At 37.1% G+C, this 25,938-nt stretch overlaps 1 protein-coding gene across 10 annotated transcripts in view; it reads left to right on the forward strand.

Moving 5' to 3' along the window:
• TPP2 (tripeptidyl peptidase 2) overlaps positions 1 to 25,938 on the forward strand; it is an 83,836-nt gene that overhangs the window by 52,194 nt on the left and 5,704 nt on the right. Inside the window, exons 22-28 of one of the 10 annotated variants that reach the window (XM_005586189.4) lie at positions 1,147 to 1,391; positions 1,654 to 1,732; positions 3,642 to 3,680; positions 9,276 to 9,427; positions 16,103 to 16,199; positions 17,248 to 17,378; positions 20,067 to 20,192. In XM_005586189.4, coding sequence (XP_005586246.1) covers positions 1,147 to 1,391; positions 1,654 to 1,732; positions 3,642 to 3,680; positions 9,276 to 9,427; positions 16,103 to 16,199; positions 17,248 to 17,378; positions 20,067 to 20,192 — 869 coding nt within the window. Of the gene's footprint in view, positions 1 to 1,146; positions 1,392 to 1,653; positions 1,733 to 3,641; positions 3,681 to 9,275; positions 9,428 to 10,636; positions 10,782 to 16,102; positions 16,200 to 17,247; positions 17,390 to 20,066; positions 20,193 to 25,938 lie in introns of those variants that run through there. The other 9 variants (XM_005586193.5, XR_012426490.1, XR_012426489.1 and 6 more) reach the window with 9 other exon arrangements.

Here is a 25,938-nt window from a genome sequence, read left to right on the forward strand (position 1 = left end):
TGTAGTGTTTCTCCTTCCTATACACTGATTCTACCTACCTGAAGGTAGATCAAAGCATACATCAAAGATACGTGAACCTCTTGAAATGATCCTAAGTCTGAGGGGGCTAAAGAGAGCACTGCAGCAGTGGCCACGTGTCTTCGGTTCATTTGTACTTTTAAATTTGCTACCCTACTGGACAACTCTGTAATGAGCACTTACTACATACCAGGCACTATGCTTTGTGCTGTTTTATTGAAGAGAAAAATCACATAATTTATAGATATTTTATCCCTTAGAGATTACTGCAAAGAAATGAGACATTTCCTGTAACATGTATAATTTTATGCTGACAAATGAAAATAATTTATGGAGATTTTTTTCAATTCGTTGTTAAAGGAGTGATAATCTATTTTCCTCAAAGCAAGTAGCAGTCACATCTCATTACAGAATGGCCTACTGCAGTGCTATTACTTTGGTTACTTTTTAAATCTCAGAAAAAGTGGCTGACACAGGATACAGCATCTCATCCTTTTGAACCTGTTACCTGGGTAATGAACTTGTATTCCTTGATCTCTATTGGTTTCCTGTTTGTTTCAAGTCTGTAATAAAGGAGTGACATTTTGGTTGTAATTTGAAGATCAGCTGGGCATGGTGGCACATGTCTGTGATCCCATCTACTCAGGAAGCTGAGATGGGAGGATCGCTTGAGCCCGGGAGCTCTAGGCTATGGTGCACTATGATTGCACCAGTTAACAGCCACTGCACTTCAGCCTGGGCAACATAGCGAGTCCCCGTCTCTAAAAGTAAATAAGGATTACCAGTAGTCATAAGTTACGTGTGTGTATTTGTCTTAGATATTCTGTGGTGCCCCAATTTTGCTAATATTTTTGGAAAGAATAAGGGCTTTGAAGTCAGACCTGACTCCAGCTCTCTTATACTTTACTCTGTGTGATGTTAGGCAAGTCACTTGATGTCCCTGGTCCTGTCTGCTGACCAGCATACTAGGGACTTTGTGTGTATATGAAAGTCTGGATAGTGCCTTGCACTGTACCTCACATATTATAAGCAAGTCTGTGAATGGCAACTTTCACTGTATCCTCTTTCAGTGATTTCCATTGACTTGGTTAAACTTAACTTTTCCCAAATGTTGTTTTTCTTTTTTAGTATTCTTTGAAACTGGAGAAAGGAGATTATACAATTCGACTGCAAATTCGCCATGAGCAAATCAGTGATTTGGAACGCCTTAAAGACCTTCCATTTATTGTTTCTCATAGATTGTCTAATACCTTGAGCTTAGATATTCATGAAAATCATAGTTTTGCACTTCTAGGGAAGAAGAAATCGAGCAACTTGACATTACCACCCAAATATAACCAGCCATTCTTTGTTACTTCCTTACCTGACGATAAGTAAGTGATAACATTGCTTATACTTACTGCCCATCTTATACACTGTAGTCCTTTTAATGTAAGTTTATGACATCTAGGCTAAATTTGGAGTATGTTGTCATTTTTTTTTTTTTTTGGCTGAAGTCATTTCTTCCTTTGATTTTTGAAGTCTTAGCTATGGGAATGAATTCAATATGGAATTGTTTTCATGTTTTTCCCCTTACTTGTCTTTGTGAAACTTTCTCTTTTGTTGCTTTTTTTCTCTTTGAATTCTCTTGTTTAGAATACCTAAAGGGGCAGGACCTGGATGCTATCTTGCAGGATCCTTAACATTGTCAAAGACTGAACTAGGAAAGAAAGCTGTAAGTATTAGTTTTTTAAACACTGAAATTACCTATTACAAAATTTCCATTTCTTTAAAGATAAGAATTAATTCTACATTTCAGAATGGGTAAAAGAGAAGATACTCTTGGGAAAACAAATTTAATCCTTTTTTCCCAGGTTACTAGTGAAGGTCAGTTAATATTTAGTTGTCTTTTAAAATGTATACTACTTTTGAAATATTTAGGCTTCTTTTTCACAAGCCGGCAGTACTCAGGCCCTGAACTTGTCTTACCTCCTGTGGCTAATACACTTGAACTTCCCGTGAAACACATAAATACAAATCAAAATTGGCTTTAAAAAATATGATGTTTAAGATTAGAACATGTTATAGAAATTTAACCAATATAAGATTATGGACATAGGAATAAATCAGATTATCTTGGGGTGCTTTTAAAAAGTAGTCAGAACAATTATTACTCTAAAACATGTTTCTTCACACTTCTACAGACCTTTCTCATTGGAATTTCACATGGTTCCAATGTAGAAACCATGGAAACATGGTTCCATGGTTTCCAAGTAGGAAAATATGAGATACTTCTTTTGGTATTGCTTTTTAATTTCAAAATGATGCTTTTTGTTAGAAATATGTTTCTTATTGTTGTTTAGAGATAAATGTTACAATTTTACAAGTACCTACCTGTTTTTGTTTTTTCCTTCTGTGTTTTCGTTAAAAATGTATTATGAGAATGGTGTTTATATAGATCTATCACCTTTTGTCATAAAAATCATTTTAGCTCAATGCCAGTAAAAGTTGTCATTCTTAACAGTTTTGTATCTCTCTTTACTATTACTTCTTACAGAGCTAAGCCTGCTACATAAATGCTGTTATCAGAATGAGTAGATCTCATATATCTTAAGAATTATATATATTTATTGTCAGTATTGAATCAAAGGCCATTTATTTACTGTCATTGAAGCATAATTGGGGAAGTTTGTGCTTAGAAAAAGTTGCCTACCCTGACATTTCTTGGGTCTCGTTTCAGTTTAGACTGTTTATACATACATACTTTAGTATAATTTGAAGTAAATCAATAGTTAATGATTTGCAATTAATACATGCACTGATTTAAGAAACCCTGGTAGTCTTTTTTGTAGATTTCATTTCACAGGAAGCATAGCTGCTTCAGCTATTGGGCTTCAGCTGTTGGGCTTCAGCTCTGAATTTTCATTCAGATGACAGATGACACTTCTGAAGAGTCTGTTTACTTGTGAAGAGTGTAACAGAAAAGCATTATTAGTAAAATAATGGGCTTTTAGCAATTCAGAAATAGTTACTACTTCCCAGCTATATTGTTTTAGGAGACAATTGTGAAATTAAATTACAAATATGTGGTGTTAACTATGGTGGCTCTTTATCAAGGGAGACTTTCCTGGGAGAAAGCAGTAACTTAAAGCTGTTGAGTTCATAGTAACTTCCATCACATTGTTTATGTAATCTTTTCTCAGTGGTTTAGCATTTCTTGTTTTTTGGTAGTTGGGAAGGTAACTTTTACTTCACTTTGACTTTCACAGTAACTTTGTTGCTTTTTATAGGAATGCATAGGCTGTGGGGTTGTTGTGGTACCCTTTAATCAGATTAGATCATCAACTAAATTTACTATTTTAAGAAATGCTTTCATAAGTAATGGATTTTGATCTACTAAATTTTTCAATAAGAAGTTGACAGGTACTCTTAGTAATAACATATTTGAGTACTTTTTCTTATTTAAGAAATGAAAGTGGCAATGTTGCTTTCTTTAAAAGCGTGCCATCTTGATCACAGACCTGAGCCTTCTAAGTGGTGTGACACAGGTGGAACATAAACTGAAAGACAATTAGACAGAGGTTCTGTCTCCATCCTGTGTAGATTATGCATGTTTTCTTACAGAATGTCGTTCTAACTCCCAGGGGCAGTCTGCAGCAAAACGACAAGGAAAATTTAAAAAGGTACTGATTGTCAGTTCTTAAAAAAGATGTCTTAAAGCCTTATTTGCATATTAAACTTTTTTCTGTCACTATTATAAACCTTTTTTTTTTTTAAATAAGTCTCCCTTAGTTTCCTTTCTTTGCATTCTGAAGTATAGTACTCTTAGCTCTACTTACAAGCATTGTTGACATACTGCTTTTCTAAAGGGTTTTTTTTTCCCCACCATAAATTCCTGGAAGACTCATTTTCTCTGTGTATACAGACATTTTAATGCTATTCATTTCTTGCTACAGATATGATAACAAGTAACAATATTTGAAATTTTTCATATTTACAATTTTACAGAGAGATGGATGTGATAGTTTTTTTTTTTAGCCATATAAGCTAAAGCGCTTAATTATTTTTAAAGTCTAAAAGCACTTTTAAATTGGGTGATTTGATTAATAAAATGTTGCAGCTTTTTAAAGTGAACTTTATTCCCTGCTCTTGTATCAATTCTGGTTCTGAAAGAACAGAAACAAGAAAGAGCGATGGACGTAGCAGGAACAGAAATAAGGACTGTTCACTGACAATTAAAGCTTACGCTAAGACCACAGAGTTTAAGGCCATCGCTACTAAGTGGTCTGATCAGCCTCTCTGCAGCATATTAAGCAATCTTTGATTTACTGCTGGAGCCAGATTTAACTCAGAAAAGAAAATTTCTGCTAAAAATATATTTTAGGGCCAGGCACAGTGACTTATGCCTATAATTCCAGCACTTTGGGAGGCCAAGTTGGGCAGATCCCTTGAGCTCAGGGGTTTGAAACCATCCTGGGCAACATGGTGAAACCCTATCTCTACAAAAAAATACAAAAATTAGCCAGGCGTGGTGGCACACAGTTATAGTCCCAGCTACTCTATGGGAGGCTGAGGTGGAAAGATCGCTTGAGCCTGGGAGGCGGAGGCTGCGGTGAGCTGAGATTGCACCACTGCACTTCAGTCTGGGCCACAGAGTGAGACCCTGTCTCAAAACAAATATGTGTGTGTGTGTGTGTGTGTGTGTATGAAAGGGACTGCATATTTAATACGCTTTCTGGTGAAGACCTGCTACATCATTCAGCATTTTCATGATTTCCTTTTAAACAGAAAGATTTACAGTGGGAAAATCAGTAATGTCCCAATGTATAAACAAAAGATAACTTTATATTTCTTATTTCATAGTGATATGGAACTGGGGAATCACCATTCTGTAAACAGCTTAAATTCCTTTATTAAGATGTCTTCTGAAATGTCCATATTATTACATAATAGTAAATAATTTGTCCAAACAAAATACAGATAACTAGGAATCATCTTTCTGGAGAAAGATCTAAAGATCAGTGTTTCTCACCTGGGTGTCTTGACCGATTTGGGGGCCATGTAATGGGATAAAAACAACATTTTTTTAAAAATAGGAAATGTCAGTTCATCAGACTCATAAAATTGTAATTTCATTTTATGTATTAATGTGTATATCTTTGGGACATTGTGAAAATAGTTTGCAAGTCACTGCTTTAGAGAACAAGGAAAAGGTACTCTAGGAATCTATTAAAAATAGAAGGCACTTACCACGAAAGCCATAGCAATTATTTTTCTTATTTTAGTTGACCTTTTGCAAGTTTTGGTAGATTTTGTTTGAATTAGATTGTATAGTTAGGAAAACATTGAATGAATAGAAAGGCATTTACTTGATGATTAGTAAAGCTTCATTTGAAGAACTTAGCAGCTAGAGTTATCTCTGCTTCTTCCTTTCTGTCTTCAATGCAAGTACACAATAAAGCTCTTATTTTAGAAATAATTAGTATTATAGTTTTACAGTCACATTACGAAGAAAAAAATACATGTATAATTCCCGGTTGATGAAGATAAATAGCATTTTGTATATAATTCTTAATAGATTTTTTCTCTGGGTTTCAGTGACTTGATTTGAAAAAGTATGTCACCCTTTTTAAAATTCCTTGTAAAATGCAATAATATACTTTTTTTGTTTTTTTTTTTAAAGAGTCTCACTCTACACTCCAGGCTAGATTACAGTGGCACAATCGTAGCTCACTGTTGCCTCCAGCTCCTGGGCTCAAGTGATCTTCCCACCTCAGCCTCCCTGGAGTGGCTGGGACTACAGGCATGTGCCACTATGCCTGGCTAAGTTTTACTTTTCGTAGAGAGAGGTCTTATTGCCCAAGGTGGTCTAAAACTCCTGGCTTCAGACAATCCTACTGGCTTAGCCTCCCAAAGTGCTGGAATTATAGACATGAGCCACTGCACCCAGCCTGAATATTGTCACTTTTAACAGATCATAAATAGCACTCGAATATGATATACATCTTTAAAATGGTGTATGTGAAGCTTTTAAAATTTTGAATATTCAGTTACTAATAATTTTAAGAACTAAAGAAATTGCTATTTGGAACCACAATTTAACTTACAGTGCATTGTGTTGCCCAGAGAGTAGTTACTGGTTTGGCAGGTGAGTTTGACTTTCTAAATAACACTGTTCAGTTTGAACACTGTTGAAATACTTCGTGAGTAGCTGGAATGCTTTTTTTCTAAACGTAACCATTAAATATGTACTGTAGAGAAATCTTCATAGCATTTCTGCTCTGAAGATTCTTCTTGACTGTCTCTTTAAACCATAATCAAGATTTCTCAAGATTAAAGGTACAAAATTATTTCTATTAAATTGATACTACGTTAACCCCTTGAGAATTGTCATAAAAATATTAATATTGGCACAAAGAAGAAATTATTGTGATACAGCAAGTGAGAAATAGCGCCATTTTTCTTTTGATTAGAAATTAAAACTACCAGGTTTATAATTTTTACTAATAAAAAAATTCCCTGTCCTGAAACATCTTGTAGGATTACACTAACTTTTATAGTTAATTTGATATATTTAATACGTAAAATGCTGATTACAAAACCTTGATTTTTGTTTCCGTGAGATAATTCATCATAAACTTTCTTTGTCTCTTTTTTGCTTTTAATGATAGTTAAAGGTTGCTAGGATATCTTTTTTCCTACTTTTGATAGGTCTTTGTTAGAGTTCATTGTAAATCCTAAATTAATTTTAAAGATGGCTCATTTTAAATTCAATTCTCTTTTCTCTGTTCTGTACTAAAACAATAGCACATATCTCTGAGTCTGAGGAGGAAGTGCCTCACAACATACAGGCTGCCTCCCTAAGAGCAGCAGACCTCTCTCCCTCATACGGCGAGGAGGTGCGGGAAGCTCAGGGAGAAAGACTGGAGACCGCTCATTCTAGCACACTGGGTGGCAGAGAAGCTCAATTCCATGGAAAATGGAGCTATATTAACAGAAAGTAAATATTGGAGGCCACTTAGCCCCTTCAATTCCTAGATGTGTTGTCTTTACTGTACTGATGACACGGATGCAGTCTGTTTTCATAAGAACTTGCTGGTAGAAGATCAGCTCAGATTTTGCGCTTACCTTGGCTTTGCTCAGGGCAGTGCCTGCCCAGAGAGTGAACCTTGAGAAGGAGAGGAGAAGGACAGGCAGCTGGGTCCTGAAAGAGCTAGCCCAAGCAGTAGACCTGTTTCCTTTTCCCAGTCTCATGTTTCACATAAGGACTTTGTTTACAGGTTCTGGCTCCCTGACCTCAGAGGGAGAATGACAGCCAGTGGCTATGAATGGATTTATATGGTTATATCTGATGTCAAAGTGGTTTTCTGTGCTTTAAATGAATCAGTATGGAGATAGCAGTTATTATTTTGTGTTGGAATACTATTAGAACTACAACCATAGTTCCTGGTTTACTGTTACATCATTTTATACCCTGAAATTGTGTTTATTTGTGAAAATTGTTAAAATGGGAATATTTGTGTAGTATATGCTCCTAAACATCCTATTTACAGGGAGGTGGGGACTTGCAATATTATTTTTTTACTCAACCAGAGTAAAGCTTTTTCAGTGAATGTCTTTTTGGTAACATTTGTTTCAATTTTATGAACTTTGTTAATTAAAATGAATATAGTATTTTAATTTAGCACCATTTTAAATACAAACCCAAAGATAGAAATTGAGGAACTGACTTAATAAATAATGGCTTAATTAAGGACACCCAGTTATTGTGCCAAAAACAAATCTAGCAGGTATAGCATGTGATTTCATTTCCCAAATAATGCTTTACCTTTCACAAGTCAAGATTTATCTGTGAATAAAATAAATACAGTTACTCTCCATTTCTCTGCTGCTATCTTCAAAGCAAAACTTCTCAAAAGACCCACAGACATATTGACTTCCATTCTCTTTTCATCTCTGTCTTCTCTGGCCTGGACTGTTCCACTGTCCCCTGACACTGTTCTTGTCCAGGGGGGTCAGCAGGCTCTGTGCTGCCAGGTTTTCAGTTCCTTCCTACTTCATCGTACACTGCCTCTCAGCTAGGTGGGCAGTTGATCATTTTCCTTCTTGCTGGTTTTTCCTCAAGGCTTCCATGATCCCAGGTGCTTTTTGTTTTCCCTTTCTCACTCACAGAGCTGCTTTTTCCATTCTCCATCCCTAATCTTATTCATCTACATATTTTTCAGCATTGTCAGCAAACGCATTGGTTCTACCTTTAAAGATCTCAAATCTGTTCATTTTCTCCAATTTTGTTTTTAGTCTAAGGCGCAGTGTAGGGTTTCCTAGGTTTGTTTCCTAACTTCTTGTTTTCCTGCCTCCACGTTTACCCTCTATAATCTATTTTCCAAATAGAACACAAACCAAAATTTTCATCCATACAGGAACTAGAGTCATTAAACAGAAAGCAGAAATCTTTAATCATGTCACTGTCTTTTGTAAAACTCTTCTGGTATGCTTCTTAGTGCGCTTAGAATACTATATATAGTATTTTTTCTTTTCTTTTTTAAACCATATGCTCTCAAGCCCTACTTAAGTTGGCTGCCACCTGCTTTCTCAGAAGATACAGCTGTGCTTGCTTTATACCCAGCTCAGGTCTTTACACTTGCTCATCTTCTCCTTGTTCATTTAGGGTCGTTTGCATAAGATATTACCTCTTCAGAGTGGCTTTCCGTAGCCACTTTGTGTACATCGGCTCCCCCTTGTTACCTGACAGTCACTCTATCCTTTTATTCTGTTTTGTTTTCTTTATATCAGATGTCAGCATCTGGTGTGTTCTTTACCTATTCGAGCATTACCTGGCACGTCGCGGGGACTCAGTAAGTCCTGTTGGTTTAATGAAGGTGTAAATGTCCCCTTAAATTTACTCAGAGGATCTTTTTTTACTTTGGACTAATTTCATCCTCTTCTCAGATTTAAAATGTGAAAGGTTAGGGTACTTTTGTCATCTGTCTGCCAAGTAAAGCCAAGAATACCAAATATACTCAAATGGAGAAAAGTGGGTTCTTCTCTCTTTTATTTTAAAGGAGATATTTGAAGTATCAGTACTCAGCATCAGTTTGTGAGAAAATTACTGTGACCAGAGATTGGAATTTTTGGTGTATTGTGACCCTTAGAATCTAGAATACAGTGTAGTACTACTCAGGTGCAGCCCATGTTACATGACATGTAGCTATTGAAGATGATTTTGACATATGTAAAATTAAGCATATTAATCTAAGAATCTCTCTCCACATTCGTAGGATGTAATCCCTGTTCATTACTACTTAATACCTCCACCAACAAAGACTAAGAACGGCAGCAAAGATAAGGAAAAAGATTCAGAAAAAGAGAAAGATTTGAAAGAAGAGTTTACTGAAGCATTACGAGATCTTAAAATTCAGTGGATGACAAAGTAGGTTTTTAAATGTATTTTAATTCTTTAAATGTTTAGTTCTGTTTTCTCAACTATAACAATATTGTGTATATATACATAGACCGTATTTTAAAATGTTAACAGCAGATGGTAGGATTATAGGTGCTTTTAAATTTTCCTCTTTTTATATAAATGTGTAATTTATTTAAATTATAAATTTGTAATTTTGTGATTAAATGTTTTAATTTTTATTTTAATCACTCTAATTTGTTCTTGGAAGATAATTATATTGGAAAGTATAAAAAAGAAAAATCACTTTTGCCCACAATTCATAAATAGTCATTGTCCTCATATTATTTTTTTCTTCTGTGTTTGTACATGTAGAAGTGTGGATAAAATTAGTTTCCATTTTTCAGTTACTTTTTTATTATGATTTAACAGCCCTGTGAAATACCATTTGTAATGTCTGTGTTGTATATGGTTCTATGGATGCAACATAATGTATTTAAACGTTTTATTTTGCATATATATATTTATAGCTTTTCTTCCTGATGCTGTGATAAACATTTTTATACATAAAGGTGATTTTTAAAAATTTCCATCATGTGGCATCTTAAAAGTAAAAATCGTCTTGCTATATTTTGCCAGATTGCCTTCTGAGATGAGTATAATAATTTACACTCATCTAGCCATGTATGTGTGCTACTACACAATGCAAAAGCGGGCCATTGCTGCTGTCTTAAATTACATCTCTAGTTATTATTAAAGGAGAGCTTTTTAGATGGTATCATTCATTATTAGTGTAGCTTCTGACAGTTGAGCGTATTCTTCACCTTTTTTTCCTGTTGAGACATTAGATGTTTCTGGTTGATTAAAACTTTTTACATAAAAGATATTAATGCTTTTCTGCACTTGCCACAGATTTTACTCTAGTTTACTCTTTGACTTTGGGCTTACTTTCTACTTGAAATTTATTCTATGTAGTCAAATCATTTGCTTTTTCCATCTGTTGTGCAATATTTCTTTTACTGCTGATATTTTATGGGAATCCTCTTTAGCTGATTATGTATGCATCCTTGCAGTTACATGGTTTTAGAGGGAATAGAAGTCATCATGATGTGAAAATATTTCCCAGAGATTGAACCATTGTAATGTCAGTTCACATGCAAATATACCTTTCCCACTTAAAACTAAGTTGTATCTCCACTGGAAGTCAAAGTCTTCAGGTCTGTCTCTGCCTGATTTTAGGATGTCGTAAACAGTTGACAATAAAATATAAATTCTTCAAAAGTGAAATTGCAGAGATTGTCTTCTGGCATGACAGCCTGAGGAGACCCATGATGCTGGTCCCCAGTAAAACTAGTGAAAATTATTTAAAAACAAAACAAAACAACTTTTAAAAGCCCCTGGAAATGGTCCAAAGGACATACAGCAAATGAAGAAACATCTATTCAAAAATACCTACAAAAATTGGGTAAGAAAAGCAAGAGTCTGTGATATTTGAACCAAGACCACTGCCTCCCTTTCCTCTCACAGTTCAGTGAGCCAGAAACTTTACTTCCGATCTTGCCTTCAGGAGCTCCAGCTCCTGGGGGAGGAAAGGCTTTCCTCCTTGGAGGAGCAGGATGTCATCATTTCTCATCCTGACCCACTGCCAGTTGCAGCGGCTCAGTTCTGCTGAGTGCTGTCAAAAGGTGGGGACTCTCTTCTTCTGCTAACCCTTACTTGTGAAGTACTGTTGGGAACACTGGGGCCCTAATATCCAGGAGGCTGTGGTTCCATAGCACACGAGGCAAGCTGAGAAGACCACAGGAGAGTGCTAAGCTCCTTAAGTGGGCGTGTGACTCAAAGAAAAACCTGCCATTCTTCCACTCCCTGTTCCAGAGCTTCAGCTTAGTGATTTTGCCAGTGGGGCCTAAGGAGTTCATAAAACTGACAACTCCTAATTTCTTCCTGAAGGAATTGACTTCATTTGCAACAGAAGATAGAGAAGTCCCTGTACCTAAGGGTTCTCTCCAAAACGGGGAAAAAAGGAATGAAAAAAAATGAACAGAGCAGAGCCTCAGAGAAATGTGGGATACCATTAGTGCACCAAAATCCATGGAACAGGAGTACCAGGAGAACAGAGAGAAAGCAAAAATATATCCAGTGAAATAATGGCTGGAAACACCCCATATTTATTGAAAGATATTAACCTACATATCCAGGGAACTCAATGAACTCAAAGTAAATGGAAAGAAATCCACAAATAGACATAGCGTGTTAAAGATACTGAAAGTCAAAGATAAGGAAAAGATCTTGAAAGGAGCAAGACAAAACTCCTCATTACTTATAAAGAAATACTAGTAAGGTTAACAACTGACTTCTGAGCAGAAACAGTAGAGGTCAGATAGCAGTGGGATTCTGAGTGCTCAAAGTCTCAACCAATAATCCTATATCCAGCAAAACTATCCTTTAAAAATGAAAATGAAATAAAAAATTCCCAGGTAAACCGGAGAATTTGTTGCTAGCAAACCCACCTTATAAGAAGTACTAAAAGAGGTTCTTCAACCTGAAAGCAGGTGATCTCAGGCAGTAATTTGAATCTACGTCGGTGAGAGTGGGGAAAGAAATGCTGGTAAAGTTAATTATTATGGAATTATAAAAGCATGAAGTTCTCCTTTTTTTCCTGTTAACTAATTTAAAAAGCTCTTCTATGAATGTTGTGTATATATTAGGCCTATGTAATATTTAAATGTAATATTCTGTAATATATATTTACTGATAGCACAAAGGAGCAAAACTGTATTGGGCTAAAGAAATGACTGCAGATAGTAAAGTAATTATTATAACAATTGATTGGTGTATAACAGTAATAGATACAACAGATAGAATAATACTACACAAGGAAGGAGAGGGGAGTAGAGCTATAAATGGATAACATTTCTATATCTCACTGAAATTAAGCTAGGAAAAATCTGAAGCTGATTCTTATAAGTTAAGATGTATATGGTAAGCCTTAGAGCAACCACTAAGGAAAACTAAAAATAAACTGAAAAAAATCATTAAATAAATTTAAATGTTCATTTAAAAATAATCACTTAATACAAAAGAAAGCTGTAAAGGAGGAACAGTGGAACAAAAAAAGACATAGGATACATCAAAAACAAAAAATCAAATCGAAGACCTAAGTCCAAATATATCAATAATTTAAAGTTAACAGGAAATTAAGAGAATCCCATTTACAATAACATTGAAAAAAATAAAATGTGTCGGAATATGTTTAGCAAAAGAGATGTAAGAATTACACATCAAAACTATAAAACATTGTTGAAAGAAATTTAAAAGACCTGAGTAAATGGAAAAGGTATTCCATGTCTGTGGACTAGTAGACTTAACATCATTACACTACTCTTCATATTGATCGAACGATTCAGTTGAATTCCCATCAGAATCCTTGAAGACTTCTTATAGAAATTAACAAGCTGATTCTAAAAGTCATATGTGATTCCCTGAGACTCAGAATAGCCAGACAATCTTGAAAATTAAGAACAAAGTTGGGCTCACACTTCCTGATTCCAAAACTTAAATACAAAGCAACAGTAAACAAGACAGTGTTATACTGGCACAAGGGTAAGACATATATAGATTAATGGAATAGAATTAAGAGTCCAGAAATAAAACCATGTGTCTATGGTCAGCTGATTTTTATTTTTGGCAAGGGTGCTGATGCAAAGACCATTTAATGAGGAAAGGATAGTATTTTCAGCAAAGGATGCTGGGATTGGATAGCCATATGTGAAAAGAATGAAGTTGGACCCTTGCCTCACATCATGTATACAAGTTAACTCAAAATGTATCAGAGAGCTGAAACTATAAAACTCCTCAATGAGGACATAGTGGTAAACTTTCATGACCTCACATTTGGCAAACAATTTTTAAAGATACCAAAAGCATAAGTAACATAAGAAAAAAATAGATAATTTGGACTTAATCAAGATTAAAAGCTTTTGTGCTTCAAAGCATAGCATCAAGAAAGTGCAAAAAAAGGCCTATTTGCAAGTTATATATTTTTAAGGAGCTTGTATGCAGAATATGTAAAGAATGCTGACCTTTTTTTTTTAAAATATTTTGAGGCAGGGTCTCTCTCACTCTGCCACCCAGGCTGGACTGCAGTGGCACGATCATAACTCACTGCTGCCTTGAACCCCTGGGCTCAAGGGATCTTCCCACTTCAGCCTCCCAAATAGCTAGGACTACAAGTGCACGCCACCACGCCCAGCTAATTTTTTTAAGGGATGGAATCTCACTGTGTGGACCAAGCTAGTCGAACTCCTGGCCTCAAGTAATCCTCCTGCTTCAGCTTCCCATAGTGTTGGGGTTACAGGCATGAGCCACCTCCACACCCAGCCCCCAGAATACATAAGTAATCCCTACAATTTCGTAATACAAAGGCAAATGGCCCAATTTTTTAAATGGGTGAAGAATCTGAATAGATATTTCTATAAAGATATACAAATGACCAGTAAGTGCATGAAAAGATGCTCAAAATCAGTAGTCTTCAGGGAAATGCACATAAAAATCACAATGAAATAGAACTTCACACTAGGATGGCTAGAATCACAAAGTCAGATGATGAGTTTTGGCAAGTATGTGGACAAGGCAGAATCCTCAGACATTGATGGTAAAGAATACAAAAATGATGCAGACTTTTTGGAAAGCAATCTGACTGCTCTTCAAATGATTAAGCTTAGTTTCCATATGGCCCAGCAGTTCCACTCCCAGGTATATACCTAAGGAAAATAAAAACCTATATTCACACAAAAACATGTTCATGACAGTTTATAGCAGCATTATTCATAATGGCCAAAAGGTGGAATATCCATCAGCTGATGAATGGACAAACAAAATGTGATATATCCATACAGGGGACTCCTCTTCAGCCATGAATAGGATTAATACAGGCTCCAACATGAATGAACCTTGAAAATAGTATGTTAAGTGGTAGTAGCCAGTCACAAAATACCTTGTATTAATATGATTCTATTCATATTAAATGTCCAGAATGAGGAAATTTTCTATAGAGACAGAAAGTAGATTAGTGGTTGCTTAGTGCTGGGGAGGTTGGGGAGATCTGATAGCTAAAGGGTATGTCAATTTCTTTTTGTACTGATGAAAAATATTTAAAGTTGACTGTTGTGATAGTTGCATATATCTGTTACTATGCTGGAAAACATTGAAATTCACACTTAAAATGGGAAAATTGTGTGGAGAAAAAATTGAAAAGGTTTACCTAATAGGTGTTTTAGAAGAAAACAGCAAAAAATTATTACCATTCCCTTACAAAACTTAAAAAACCTTAGAACGTTTTTTGGAAAAAAAAAAATTTATAATTAAGGTGCAGTAGTTTTAACATGTAAAATGAAAGTGTTGATTTTGCCCTTGTGTAATTGTTAGGGAAAAGAGAAAAACAGGACTTAATTTTTTTTGTACTAAGAATTAGTGTAAATTTTGTTGTCTACAAGTTAAATTTATTTTCATAGAAAGTTAGGGCCGGGCGCGGTGGCTCAAGCCTGTAATCCCAGCACTTTGGGAGGCCGAGACGGGCGGATCACGAGGTCAGGAGATCGAGACCATCCTGGCTAGTATGGTGAAACCCCGTCTCTACTAAAAATACAAAAAACTAGCCGGGCGAGGTGGTGGGCGCCTGTAGTCCCAGCTACTCGGGAGGCTGAGGCAGGAGAATGGCGTAAACCTGGGAGGCGGAGCTTGCAGTGAGCTGAGATCCGGCCACTGCACTCCAGCCTGGGCAACAAAGCGAGACTCCGTCTCAAAACAAAAAAAAAAAAAGAAAGAGTATCAAAATCCCAGTCAACCTTATTTTTATGCTACTATGGAGTTTTGTTGATATAGTAAGTGACTTTAATGTAAGTTACCCATTTCTGGTGCTAGTTACTTAGCATTTGTATGTTAATTTGTTTTTATCCTGATACATATAATCAGGTAGAATTGAGAATGTTATTCAGCCTCTGCATCAGGAAATGTAGAATAACTGTATTCATTCAAGACTTTAGAATTTTCAGAAAAGTTTAAATTTTTATTTTTTTTTAGAATTTTCAGAAGAGTTTAATAGATCTTAGACATTTTTAAATCTTTTCATCTTTCTAGCTATTTGTGAATGTGCTTTTCTTCCTTTTAAATAAATATAGCTGGTATATAAGAAAGCTATTGATGCATATTTTTATTTGGATATCTTATTGAACTCTTAATTGAAATGATTTTCAGTTTTTATTTTATTTTTTGTTTTTGTTTTCTTTGAGATGGAATCTCACTCTGTCACCAGGCTGGAGTGCAGTGGCTCAATCTCAGCTCACCGCAACCTCCGCCTCCCAGGTTCAAGTGATTCTCGAGTAGCTGGGACTACAGGCGTGTGCCACCACGCCCAGCTAATTTTTGTGTTTTTAGTAGAGATGGGGTTTCACCATGTTGGCCAGGATGGTCTTGATCTCTTGACCTTGTGAGCCACTGCACCCAGCCCAGTTTGATTTATTTTGTTTTCTAGTTAACCATTTATACTACCTGCCAATAATGATAATCCTTGTCAATGACTATACATTTCAGATTAATGTCTTATTTTATTGGCTTAAACTTCCAAGCAATGTTAAATAATAGAGAAGACATAAATACTCTTTTTAAAAGAAAAAGTAAATATTTATCTCCTTCTTACATACTTAGGCTGGATTCTAGTGACATTTATAACGAATTGAAAGAAACATATCCTAATTATCTTCCTCTGTACGTTGCTCGACTTCATCAATTGGATGCTGAAAAGGTTAGACATGTTCATTCTAATACATCTTATTTTGTTTGTAATTAGATATGGTTTGTGTTTTGAGGAAAAGTGCATTATTATCTTTCTCTTCTGTTCTTGCTAACTAAAACATGTTTTCTCAAATTGAATGTTGTATTAAGCTGTTTTCATGAAGGTTATTATAAGACCTAGCCACTACTCTGAGTTTAGTTTAGGATTCTTGGTCAGTGAGATTAGTAATAGAGAAGATACCCTAAGGACTGTTTTCATTACCTTAACCTAAAGGGTAAGGGGCAGAAGGTAGTAATCCTGGCCAGGTGGAAATCTGAACACCTTCGCTGAAAGAATTCCTACTTTGCATTAACTTTGTTAATGATTCCCATTTGTGAGAGTTGGCTGTAGTTCTAGCCTGTGATGAGATGAACCAGTTCTCATTAGTCATCAAAGCAGTGGCAAAGTGCTGTCCTAATCAGATAAAAATCATCAAGGGTTCAGAGTGAACCAAAGGGTGTTTAAAGGAGATTTCTTAAAGGACCTTAACAAGAAAGAGGCAAATTGTTGGGAACATCATGGTAATCACAGTTAGACTGTTGATTATAATGTTTACTGTCATCTTTGTGTTTTTCATGATGGATCAGAAAGAACTGGTTTCATCAGCTAGGGCTTTTTTTTTTCCTCCCTGTTTTCAGGTAGTGTGCAACTAGAGTAATAACAATAGCCAATCACATTTCTAGAATCTTAAGAAATATAGAAAAGGAATTACCTTTGTTAAAAAAAAAAAAAAAAGAAAACTTTACATTTTTATGAAGTTTATATTTTGCTTACTTTACCATTGTACTCCAGCAGGGAATGTAAATAAGGTATTTTTATTATACATCTGAGCTCAAGTTTTATAGATATCAGCAATTAGAAAAATCACATTAGGAGAGAGCATGGAGCCCCCTGGGTTCAATTATGTAGTTTACTCACATTGCAGTTGTAGCTCTCATGGTTGAGACAGCAGAAGTGTAATTTCTTTCATATGCTGATTGATGTACCTATTTTTTATTACTTCTTTTTTCATCTCCAGGAACGAATGAAAAGACTTAATGAAATTGTTGACGCGGCAAATGCTGTTATTTCTCATATAGATCAAACAGCCCTAGCAGTTTATATTGCGATGAAGACTGATCCCAGGCCTGATGCAGCTACTATAAAAAAGTACCTAACCAGTAAATAATCTTTCTTGCATCTCATTTCTTAGTTAACTTGTTTTAAAAGTAGGGACTAATAATATAGAGAATATTGCTTTTCTGATGTTTGTTATATCCTTATAATGGGAATTAACACTATTTGGATACTCTCTCCTTAGAAATTTTAAAATAATTTTGTCCAATCTTTTTAAAAGCCCAAGAAAAGTAGTTTGCCTTCTCTGCTATTAAGTACTGTCAAGGTGGAGAGATATGAGTATCTGGGATCAAGCAGTCCAACCACTTGAGAGGGTTTATGTGAATTGGACCATATCAGGAAGACAAAAATTAACACTGTAAAATTAATTTGTAAAATGTTTATGGTCCAATAACATGAAAAACCCAATATTTGGTTTGTAGTGAAATAAATGATAAAAAATAAAATTGGGTAAAACTATCTGGCAACTTTTATGAAACTGGCTTTATAGTATTACTTAGGGAGAATAGAAGGAAAGAATTTAGAGTTTTGCCTTTAGAAAACCTAATGCTGTGTGTAAATAGAGAAGCTTCCCTGGGTTTATGAGTGGTTGGTATGGTTCCTTCTGTGCAAGAGTGTGATTTCCATATGTTGATATAATGGTGCAGTGACTCTGAACCAAGCTACCATTTGGTCACTTTCACCCTTCCATGAACTCTTAAACCATCACCTCATGGTAGCTCTTCCAATGTCAGTTACTTGTTTATCAGTTTGGTTCATTTTCAACATAACAAGATCGTTAACTAGTAGAAATATCCTGATTCTTTTGTGGTTATTATAACTAATTAACCAAAACTATTCAGGCTGCCTGAAAATACTAAATTTTCCTTAAAAATTTTATCAGTTTTAGTATTTTTTCTACATAAAATAGTTGGATTCTAAACTGCTAGAATTCTTTCCATTATATCATTTATATTGACACTATAGGATCTTACGAATCTTACAAGCTATAATTTGCAAGTGGGATAGAATGTATTTAAAATTAGTTCTTTGGCCACTGTTATTACCTTTTCATATTTTTCAAAAGAATAGTCTCAGACCATTGCCATTTTGTTGTTGTTGTTAATAATAGAAAATACAGCCGCCATTTATTAAGTGCCGATTATATACAAGGGACTATTGAGGGCGTTTTAAATACATTGTTTTATTTAAATTTAGTCTTCCAAACAACATGAAAGGCAGAGGCCTTTGTATCCCCCTTTTAAGGAAGAGAAAACTGAAGCTCAGAGGGGTTAGATGACTTGGCCCAGTTGCCACTGCTAGGACGTTGGAAAGCACATAGTCAAATCAGGGTCTGCCTCCACAGCCCATGCCCTTTCTTTTCTCTGTATATTCTTACTGCCTTCTTGAGAAGGTTAACATAACTCATTATTATCTCACAGAAAAAGGAGCATCATCTGCCTCCCACACATCCTCATTGTGTTCCTTTCTGTCTCAGGGTGATCATTGTTCATCTTATTATAAGAGGAGGCTGGCCTTGGTCACTTTAAAACTGTCTTCTGCAGATCACCAGTGATAACCAGTTGCTAAAAAAGAATGGCCCATTTTGAGTCTCCCTTGAGCTCTCTGCAGCCCCTGACATTAACTATCCCATATACTTTCTAGCTTTTGCTATTTTTTATACTTTGTGAAAATAATATGATTTTCTCAAACTCAGATATTACATGAAATAACACATATGGTTTTCTCAATTTTACCATCCACAGAGGAAACTCAATCTCGGATTACAGTGAGCCATAAACTAATACAAAATTAGTTTTATTTTGTTATTGGTCTTTTTTAATCACTGTTTTTAATCTCTTTTTTTTTTTTTTTTTTTTTTTTTTTTTTAATTTCTACTCTTTGGAGATTACTAGACACTGACTATCATGGCTATTGGAAATAAGCCGGGATAAAACTAGAAAGAAGCCATAAAACTTTGTAAAAATGCTGAGAGTGGAGCTGCGTTAAGTTTTTAGCAACACTGGGTCAACTTGTCTATCCTTGTAATTAAAGAATTTCTCTCCAGGCCTTTGCTTTGGCCGGACTGAAATAGACTCTGGCCAGGTTGTGTTTAGACAGAAGACAATTTTTAGAGTTGAAATATTTTACAAGATGCTATCAGGAAATACTTAACATTTCTTACAGATGTCATCTGTGGGCAAGTAGCAGCCAACTTAAGCATTAATTTCTCATTTCCATGCAAAATTGCTTTCTCTTAAATCACTAACATCAAATATTATAAAATGCCATTTTCTAATCTTAAAAATGATATTAACTTTTTGTTAATTTGATTTCAAGGTATTTATTGAGCAAATACTTCATGTAAGGCATCACTGACTGGGACTTAAAAAATGAACAAAATAGTCTCTACTTTTAGGAAACTTACCATCTAATATAGAAGATGAAATTGCCAGATAGGAAATTATTAAGAGATAATGAAATACAAGTATTTTTTAATAAATATTTCAAATTGTAAAAACCTGTAGAAAGAAAAGCTGACTTTCTCCTGAGTGGAAAAAGCCTCATGTATTAAAAAGGTATTCAATCTCAGCCAGTCAGTACACAACCTAAGGAGAGGAAAGGAATACTCTAGATATGTAGCATTTAGAGTACATGATCAGAGGATGCTAAAATAGAAAGGGCTCTTACGGCTAATTTAACCCAGGTCTGACAAATGCAGATTACCTATGTCACCTCCAGGTTGCCTTCTGATTTCTGCATCATTCCAGCCCTTCTCTGGGCAGCCAGGATCCATCAGGCAGCATTTGCCGAGTCTGCCCTGCAGACTCTGGCCGAGCGACGGATGAAAGGAGTACTCAGACACAGGTATCCAGTGAAAGAGCGGGCTAGGGGACTGCCAGCACTAGGGGCCGAAGAGAGTAGTCCCCCTAAGCCAGTGATGCTCATATTTATTTAGTAGAGATTTAATGACAAAGGCGTGGAGCAAACACAATTTGTGGGTAATAAACATTGTCGACCCCCCGAGTAGAGAGCAGTCCTGCATGCAAATGATCAAAGGTTGGTTTTTGGAGACAGGAGTAAACAAAGTTATCTAGATAAGTTCCTTTACATTCCCTTGTTACCTGCCCTTTGCTCTCTGGCTCCAGATAAGAGAATTTGGCTGCCTTCAGTCAAATCGTCTTTCGAAGCTTTTGTGAGACCTCCCAACCTTCCAAGAAGGTTTGCATCTTTCCCTCTAACTTTTACCCACCACCCTGACTGGTGTCCTACATCTCCCCCTTTTCTGTTTTTTGCATCAGGTTTTGTCGATTGAAGAGTACAGATGTGTGCAGTAATCAGTTTGTCTGGCATAATGATTACTGCTTGTATTCCAGCTTTGCATTCCTAGAATTAGTAAATAATATAAGACAAACATGAGTATAATCAGTAACATGCTTTTCCAATCAAGGAGTGACGTGTAGTGTTTCTTGGCACCTCAGTCCAATGTGTGCTGTTACTAAGGAACCCCACTGGGGGTGTATTAACCCCTTCCAGCCAAGCAGTTACATTATTAGAGCCTGGGAAGGTGGTGTCTGCCCAGGTAACAGGGCAGAAGAAAGGCAAATCTAAGAGATGAGCCCAGTAGAGGTAGCAGGTACGGGTTGCAGGCAGAGTGAGAGAATACGAAGGTTTAATACCCTATGAGAGTTGCAGTGTACAGCAGAAAGTATAGCAAGGAACAGATTATCTGGAGTGAATGATATCTATGTCTGGAGCAGGATTCGCTTAGCCTCCTGAGTTTTCTTCTTCAGCATCCCCCAGGTAATGTCCGGGGCTTGTGTCGTCTGAAGAAGCCGCATCATCCAGGGCTATGGGTCCTGCAGGGTCATTTTATTCATTTCTGGTACCAGATTGGGTCCTAGCCATGCTATGGTATGGTTTGATGCCTCATGCTGGAATCCAGAGAGGACCTGAGGGGGTGTGAACACAAGCATATCTTCTTCCCAGCGTTAACAATTCATTTGAACCACACCATACATTACTGTTTATATCTTTCCATAAAACTGCAGGGTTTAATGTCTTGAGAGGTTTTAGCAAAGTGCTTTTCTATAGCTGATTGAAATTCATCATTTAGATTTACAAAGTAAGGGTAAATAAGGCTTGTGCCAGTGGTGTTGCAGGGTCCTTACTCATATTCCTTTGTTGTTGTTGTTATTTTCTGAGCGTATTTTTAAGGGCAGATTGGACACGTTCTACTATGGCCTGTCCTTGGGGGTTGTAAGGGATGCCTGTGGAATATTGGATGCTCCACGTGTGACAAAATTGCTGAAATGTTGAGCTGGCATAAGCTGGACCATTATCAGTTTTAATTTTTGTGGGCCACTCCATAAATGCAAAAGTTAAAAGAAGATGTTTAATAACATATTAGGCAGACTTTCCAGGAAGAGCATGTGTGCTGATTAGGTGAGAATTGGTATCAACAGATACATGTACATATCTTAGTTTTCTGAATTTAGGGACGTGTGTAACATCAGTTTGCCATAGCTGATTAGGATCTAGTTCTTTAGGGTTAACACCTGTTAAAGGAGCGGACGTGCCTGTGAGCTGGCAGTTTGTGCATTGCAGGATAATGTGTTTAGTCTTTGGGTAAGTTGAAATTGGTTAGATAATTTTCTCCAATTTTGGTGGAAACGTTGATGCGAATGGGTGGCTTGGTCAAGCAGTGACATCATAATCTGCAGGTCTGCTTGATCATTGCCATAAGCTAGGGGGCCAGGCAGTGAGCTGTGGGCCCAAATGTGTGTAATAAAACTAGGATGTGTACGTTGATCCACCAATTGCTGAGATCAAAGAAAAACTACACACAGGGTGGGCTCAAGAGTGGACTTAATGAGGGCTGTTTCAAGGTTTTGCAATAAACAAACAGAGTAAACAGAGTCACTAATAATATTGATAGGCTGAGCAGAAAAGGTCTCCAGGGCCAATATTAAGGCTCCAACCTCAGCTCTCTGAGTGTTATTAAATCCAGAACGAATGAGGGAATTGCGCAGTCTCCACCAAATAGCCACTTTCCCATTTTTTACCAGAGCCGTCAGTAAAAAGCATTAAAGCATTAGGTATGGTGAGGGTGAACCACTTTTGTAGGCATAACTACAGGAGTACAAGATAAGAACTGAAGTAGTTTATCAGCAGGAAGGGCATGCTCTATATGGCCTGTATAATCAGAGAGTACTATTTGCAGGTCTAGAGATAAGGGCAAGACTGCCTCGAATTGCTTTTTACTTAAAGGAATTCTGATGACATCAAGGTCATACCTAGCAACTGATGGCATCATCTGCAGCCTAAATAGACGACTTTACTAACTAGTTGGATATAGGGAGATAGAGTTTTAGTTCCGGTGTATGAGCAAAAAAACCCATTTTAGGAAGCATAGCCCTGGGGACATCTGTCCTATTTAATCCTGTTGGGGAATGCTTAGTAGGAAAAACAAACAATTGAACTGAATATTGAATATTGTGGGTCTTTGTGATCCAGTTGCCTCTGAAAAATAGCATGCTGTATTTCCTCAATTTCCCTTTTTGCTGCAGGAGTGAAATACCTGGGAGAGTCTAGGGCTGTATTGCCCTTTAGGATAGAAAGCAGGTTTTGTAATGTATCAGTAGTTATGCGCAAGGTGGAGCGAAGCCAGCTAATATCGCCTAGTAATTTCTGATAATCATTTAAGGTGTGTAAGTTGTTAGTATTTAATTTAACTTTTTAAGGTCTTACTGACCGGTAAGTTAGAATGTATCCAAGATATTTCCAAGGAGAAGACAATTGTACTTTTTCAAATGCTATGATTAAACCTCTTAACTGTGTATTCTTTACGACAGCGGCATATAAACTTAAAAGTACTGGCTCTGTTGGAGCTGCTAGTAAAATATCATCCATAAAATTAATAATCTTGCAATTAGGCAAGTCTTTTCTACTGGGGAGCAAAGCCTGATTTACCTGATACTGACACAATATTCCTTGAGGAAGTACTTTCCAATGAAATTGGCGAGCTGGCCTCTATTGATAACTGCTATTGTAAACACAAATTTTTCTCTGTCCTGTTCTGCAAGGGGAATAGTATAAAAGCAGTCTTTTAAGTCAATAAAGTCAATAAGACTATAGGCCAATCTATAGGAATCGCCGCTGGGGAAGGGAGGCCCTGTTGAAGGGGCCTCATAGTTTGCAAATTAGCATTGATAGCCCATAAGTCATGCAAAAGTCTCCATTTGCCAGACTTTCTGGGAATGACAGAAATAGGCGAATTCCAAGTGCTGTTTGACGGTTGTATATGGCTGGCTTTTAATGGTTCCTCAGCTGATTCATGGGCTCTTTGTAATTTCTCTCCCTTTAAAGGTCACTGTTCTACCCAAATAAGATTTTGAGAGAACCTCGTCAGGGGTAGGGGAGGAGTAACAGTGGATCTCTAATAACAGTATTAGAGATCTGCAGAGTGACCTCAACCCTCTTGTAAATGGGCTAGCAGCTCTGTTTTTTTTTGTTTTGTTTTGTTTTTGTTTTTTTATGCTTTTCCTTATGTCTTTTTAAGCATTAAAACTAACGGTTCATACACTTAATTGCCTTGTCGATTTTGCATTACCAGGCAGGCCAAGAGCTCCCCTTCTAATGCCACTTGCCTAAGACAGGGTCCCATAGCTATAGCATATTCCTTGTCTTTTCTCCAATTTATTGGAGGAGGGAGCTCAGGCAAAACCTCCATTCTGTCTTTGTTATTTTTGCCCTGTAACAGCGGGGCTGAGGGAGAAGGAGGAGGTGGTAAGGTAGATGATGGCTCCTCCTCCCTTCCCTTTGTAGGCTCTTCTGTGTACAGTGGGACCAAAGCAGCCCTAACTAAGGCCTGTAACCTTAGAGATGTTACTGGGACCTGTTGCCCTTGTGCATGATGTTTAGGATTTCTCCCGACTTGTTCCCAGAGCTCTATGTCTAGCGTACATTCTTCCAGGAACCATGGGTTATGGGAAACAACAGTTTGCATTAGGTCCCTTAATTGAGCCTATGAAAATGAGGCTCCACTAGCTTTAAGCAGCTGTTTCAATAGTTTTATATACTGTTGCTGTTGAGCTGATAACTGTTGCCCCATGATGAAACCCTAGCCTGAACAATTCCCTCGAACTTGGAAATCCCAAGCGGGCACCAGTGACTTACTGACTGCGCAGTCTCTTCACCTTCATTTTTGAGGGTTCCATTGTGATCCATTGCGGCGTTCCTCACACGGGGCACCACCTGCCAAGTCTGTCCTGCAGACTCTGACTGAGTGACGGATGAAAGGAAAGGAGTACTCAGGCACAGGTATCCAGTGAAAGAGCGGGCTAGGGGTCTGCCAGCACTAGGGGCCGAAGAGAGATAGCAGTCCCCCCAAGCCAGCGATGTTCACATTTATTTAGCACAGATTTAATGACAAAAGCTTGGAGCAAACACAATCTGTGGGTAATAAACATTGTCGACCCCCAAGTAGAGTGAATGATCAAAGGTTGGTTTTTGGAGACAGGAGTAAACAAATTTATCTGATAAGTTTCTTTACATTCCATTGTTATCTGCCCTTTGTTCTCAGGCTCTAGACAAGAGAATTTGGCTGCCTTCAACCAAATCCTCTTTCAAAGCTTTTGCAAAACCCCCCGGCCTTCCAAGAAGGTTTCCATCTTTCCCTCTAACTTTTACCCACCACCCTGATCGATCTTCTACAAGCATTGGCCTGGGTGTGGAAACCTGCCTTGTCAACCCATTGCTGTTCCAAGCCCCTTTTCTGCTTCACAAAATCAGGATAGTAGTTGTGCCTGACACCTTGGGTTGTTGGAAGGCATAAACAAAGAACTGCTGAGAAGACATTTAAGGATGGCACTTGGCATCTAAGAGTGGAGGAGGAGAAGGAGGGTGGGTCAGGCGATGACAAGCCATGCAGATGCCCCACAGCTTGGAAGCCCCAAAAGTCTACTTGTAAATCCTTTTCTTCTTAATTCCAGTGTGTACAAGCAGTACCCAGAAACATCTCCACAAAAAGGGAGTGAAAGTTGGTTCTTAAAGCTTTGAAATGCTGTGCTGAGAAGCACTGAGGGATCTTTTAGGCATAGTTTCATTTACATTGCAAATGTATTGGGGTTGGTAATTGTCCTCTTTGATGAACTCTGCCAGTCTGAAGGAATTTCTCAGCAGCTCTACTATCCACGTTGCCTCCCTGCTCACTTTCAAGGTACCGGATCAAATGGGCGTTGAACCTCTGAGAATACCCCAGTCTCCGGCAATGTTTCAGCAACAGCATTTTCCGTGGTACTTAGCATTCATGTTCCCTGCCATGCGGCCTCTTAGATTAACAGGACTCTTTGGTGCACAGATTAATGTGGGTGAGCCCTTGAGCTGTCAAGTTTTTGGGCTGATGGCTGCCTTTCCTACTGCAGATCCTTATTGATGGTATAGTCCCGGCAGGTTTCACATGCTACACGTTTCACTCTGAGTCTTTCAGAGTCACTCTTAGCCGTTAGTTTGTTCCACAGCTAAGTGCCTCATCATCATTTTCTCAGTACTTCTAGTCCACATTTTTTTCACGTGTATCTGACGTGAGTTGGACAGAATGCCTCAAATAAGC

The sequence above is a fragment of the Macaca fascicularis genome, chromosome 17 (genome assembly GCF_037993035.2).
Source record: "Macaca fascicularis isolate 582-1 chromosome 17, T2T-MFA8v1.1".
NCBI classification, from domain to species: Eukaryota; Metazoa; Chordata; class Mammalia; order Primates; family Cercopithecidae; genus Macaca; species Macaca fascicularis.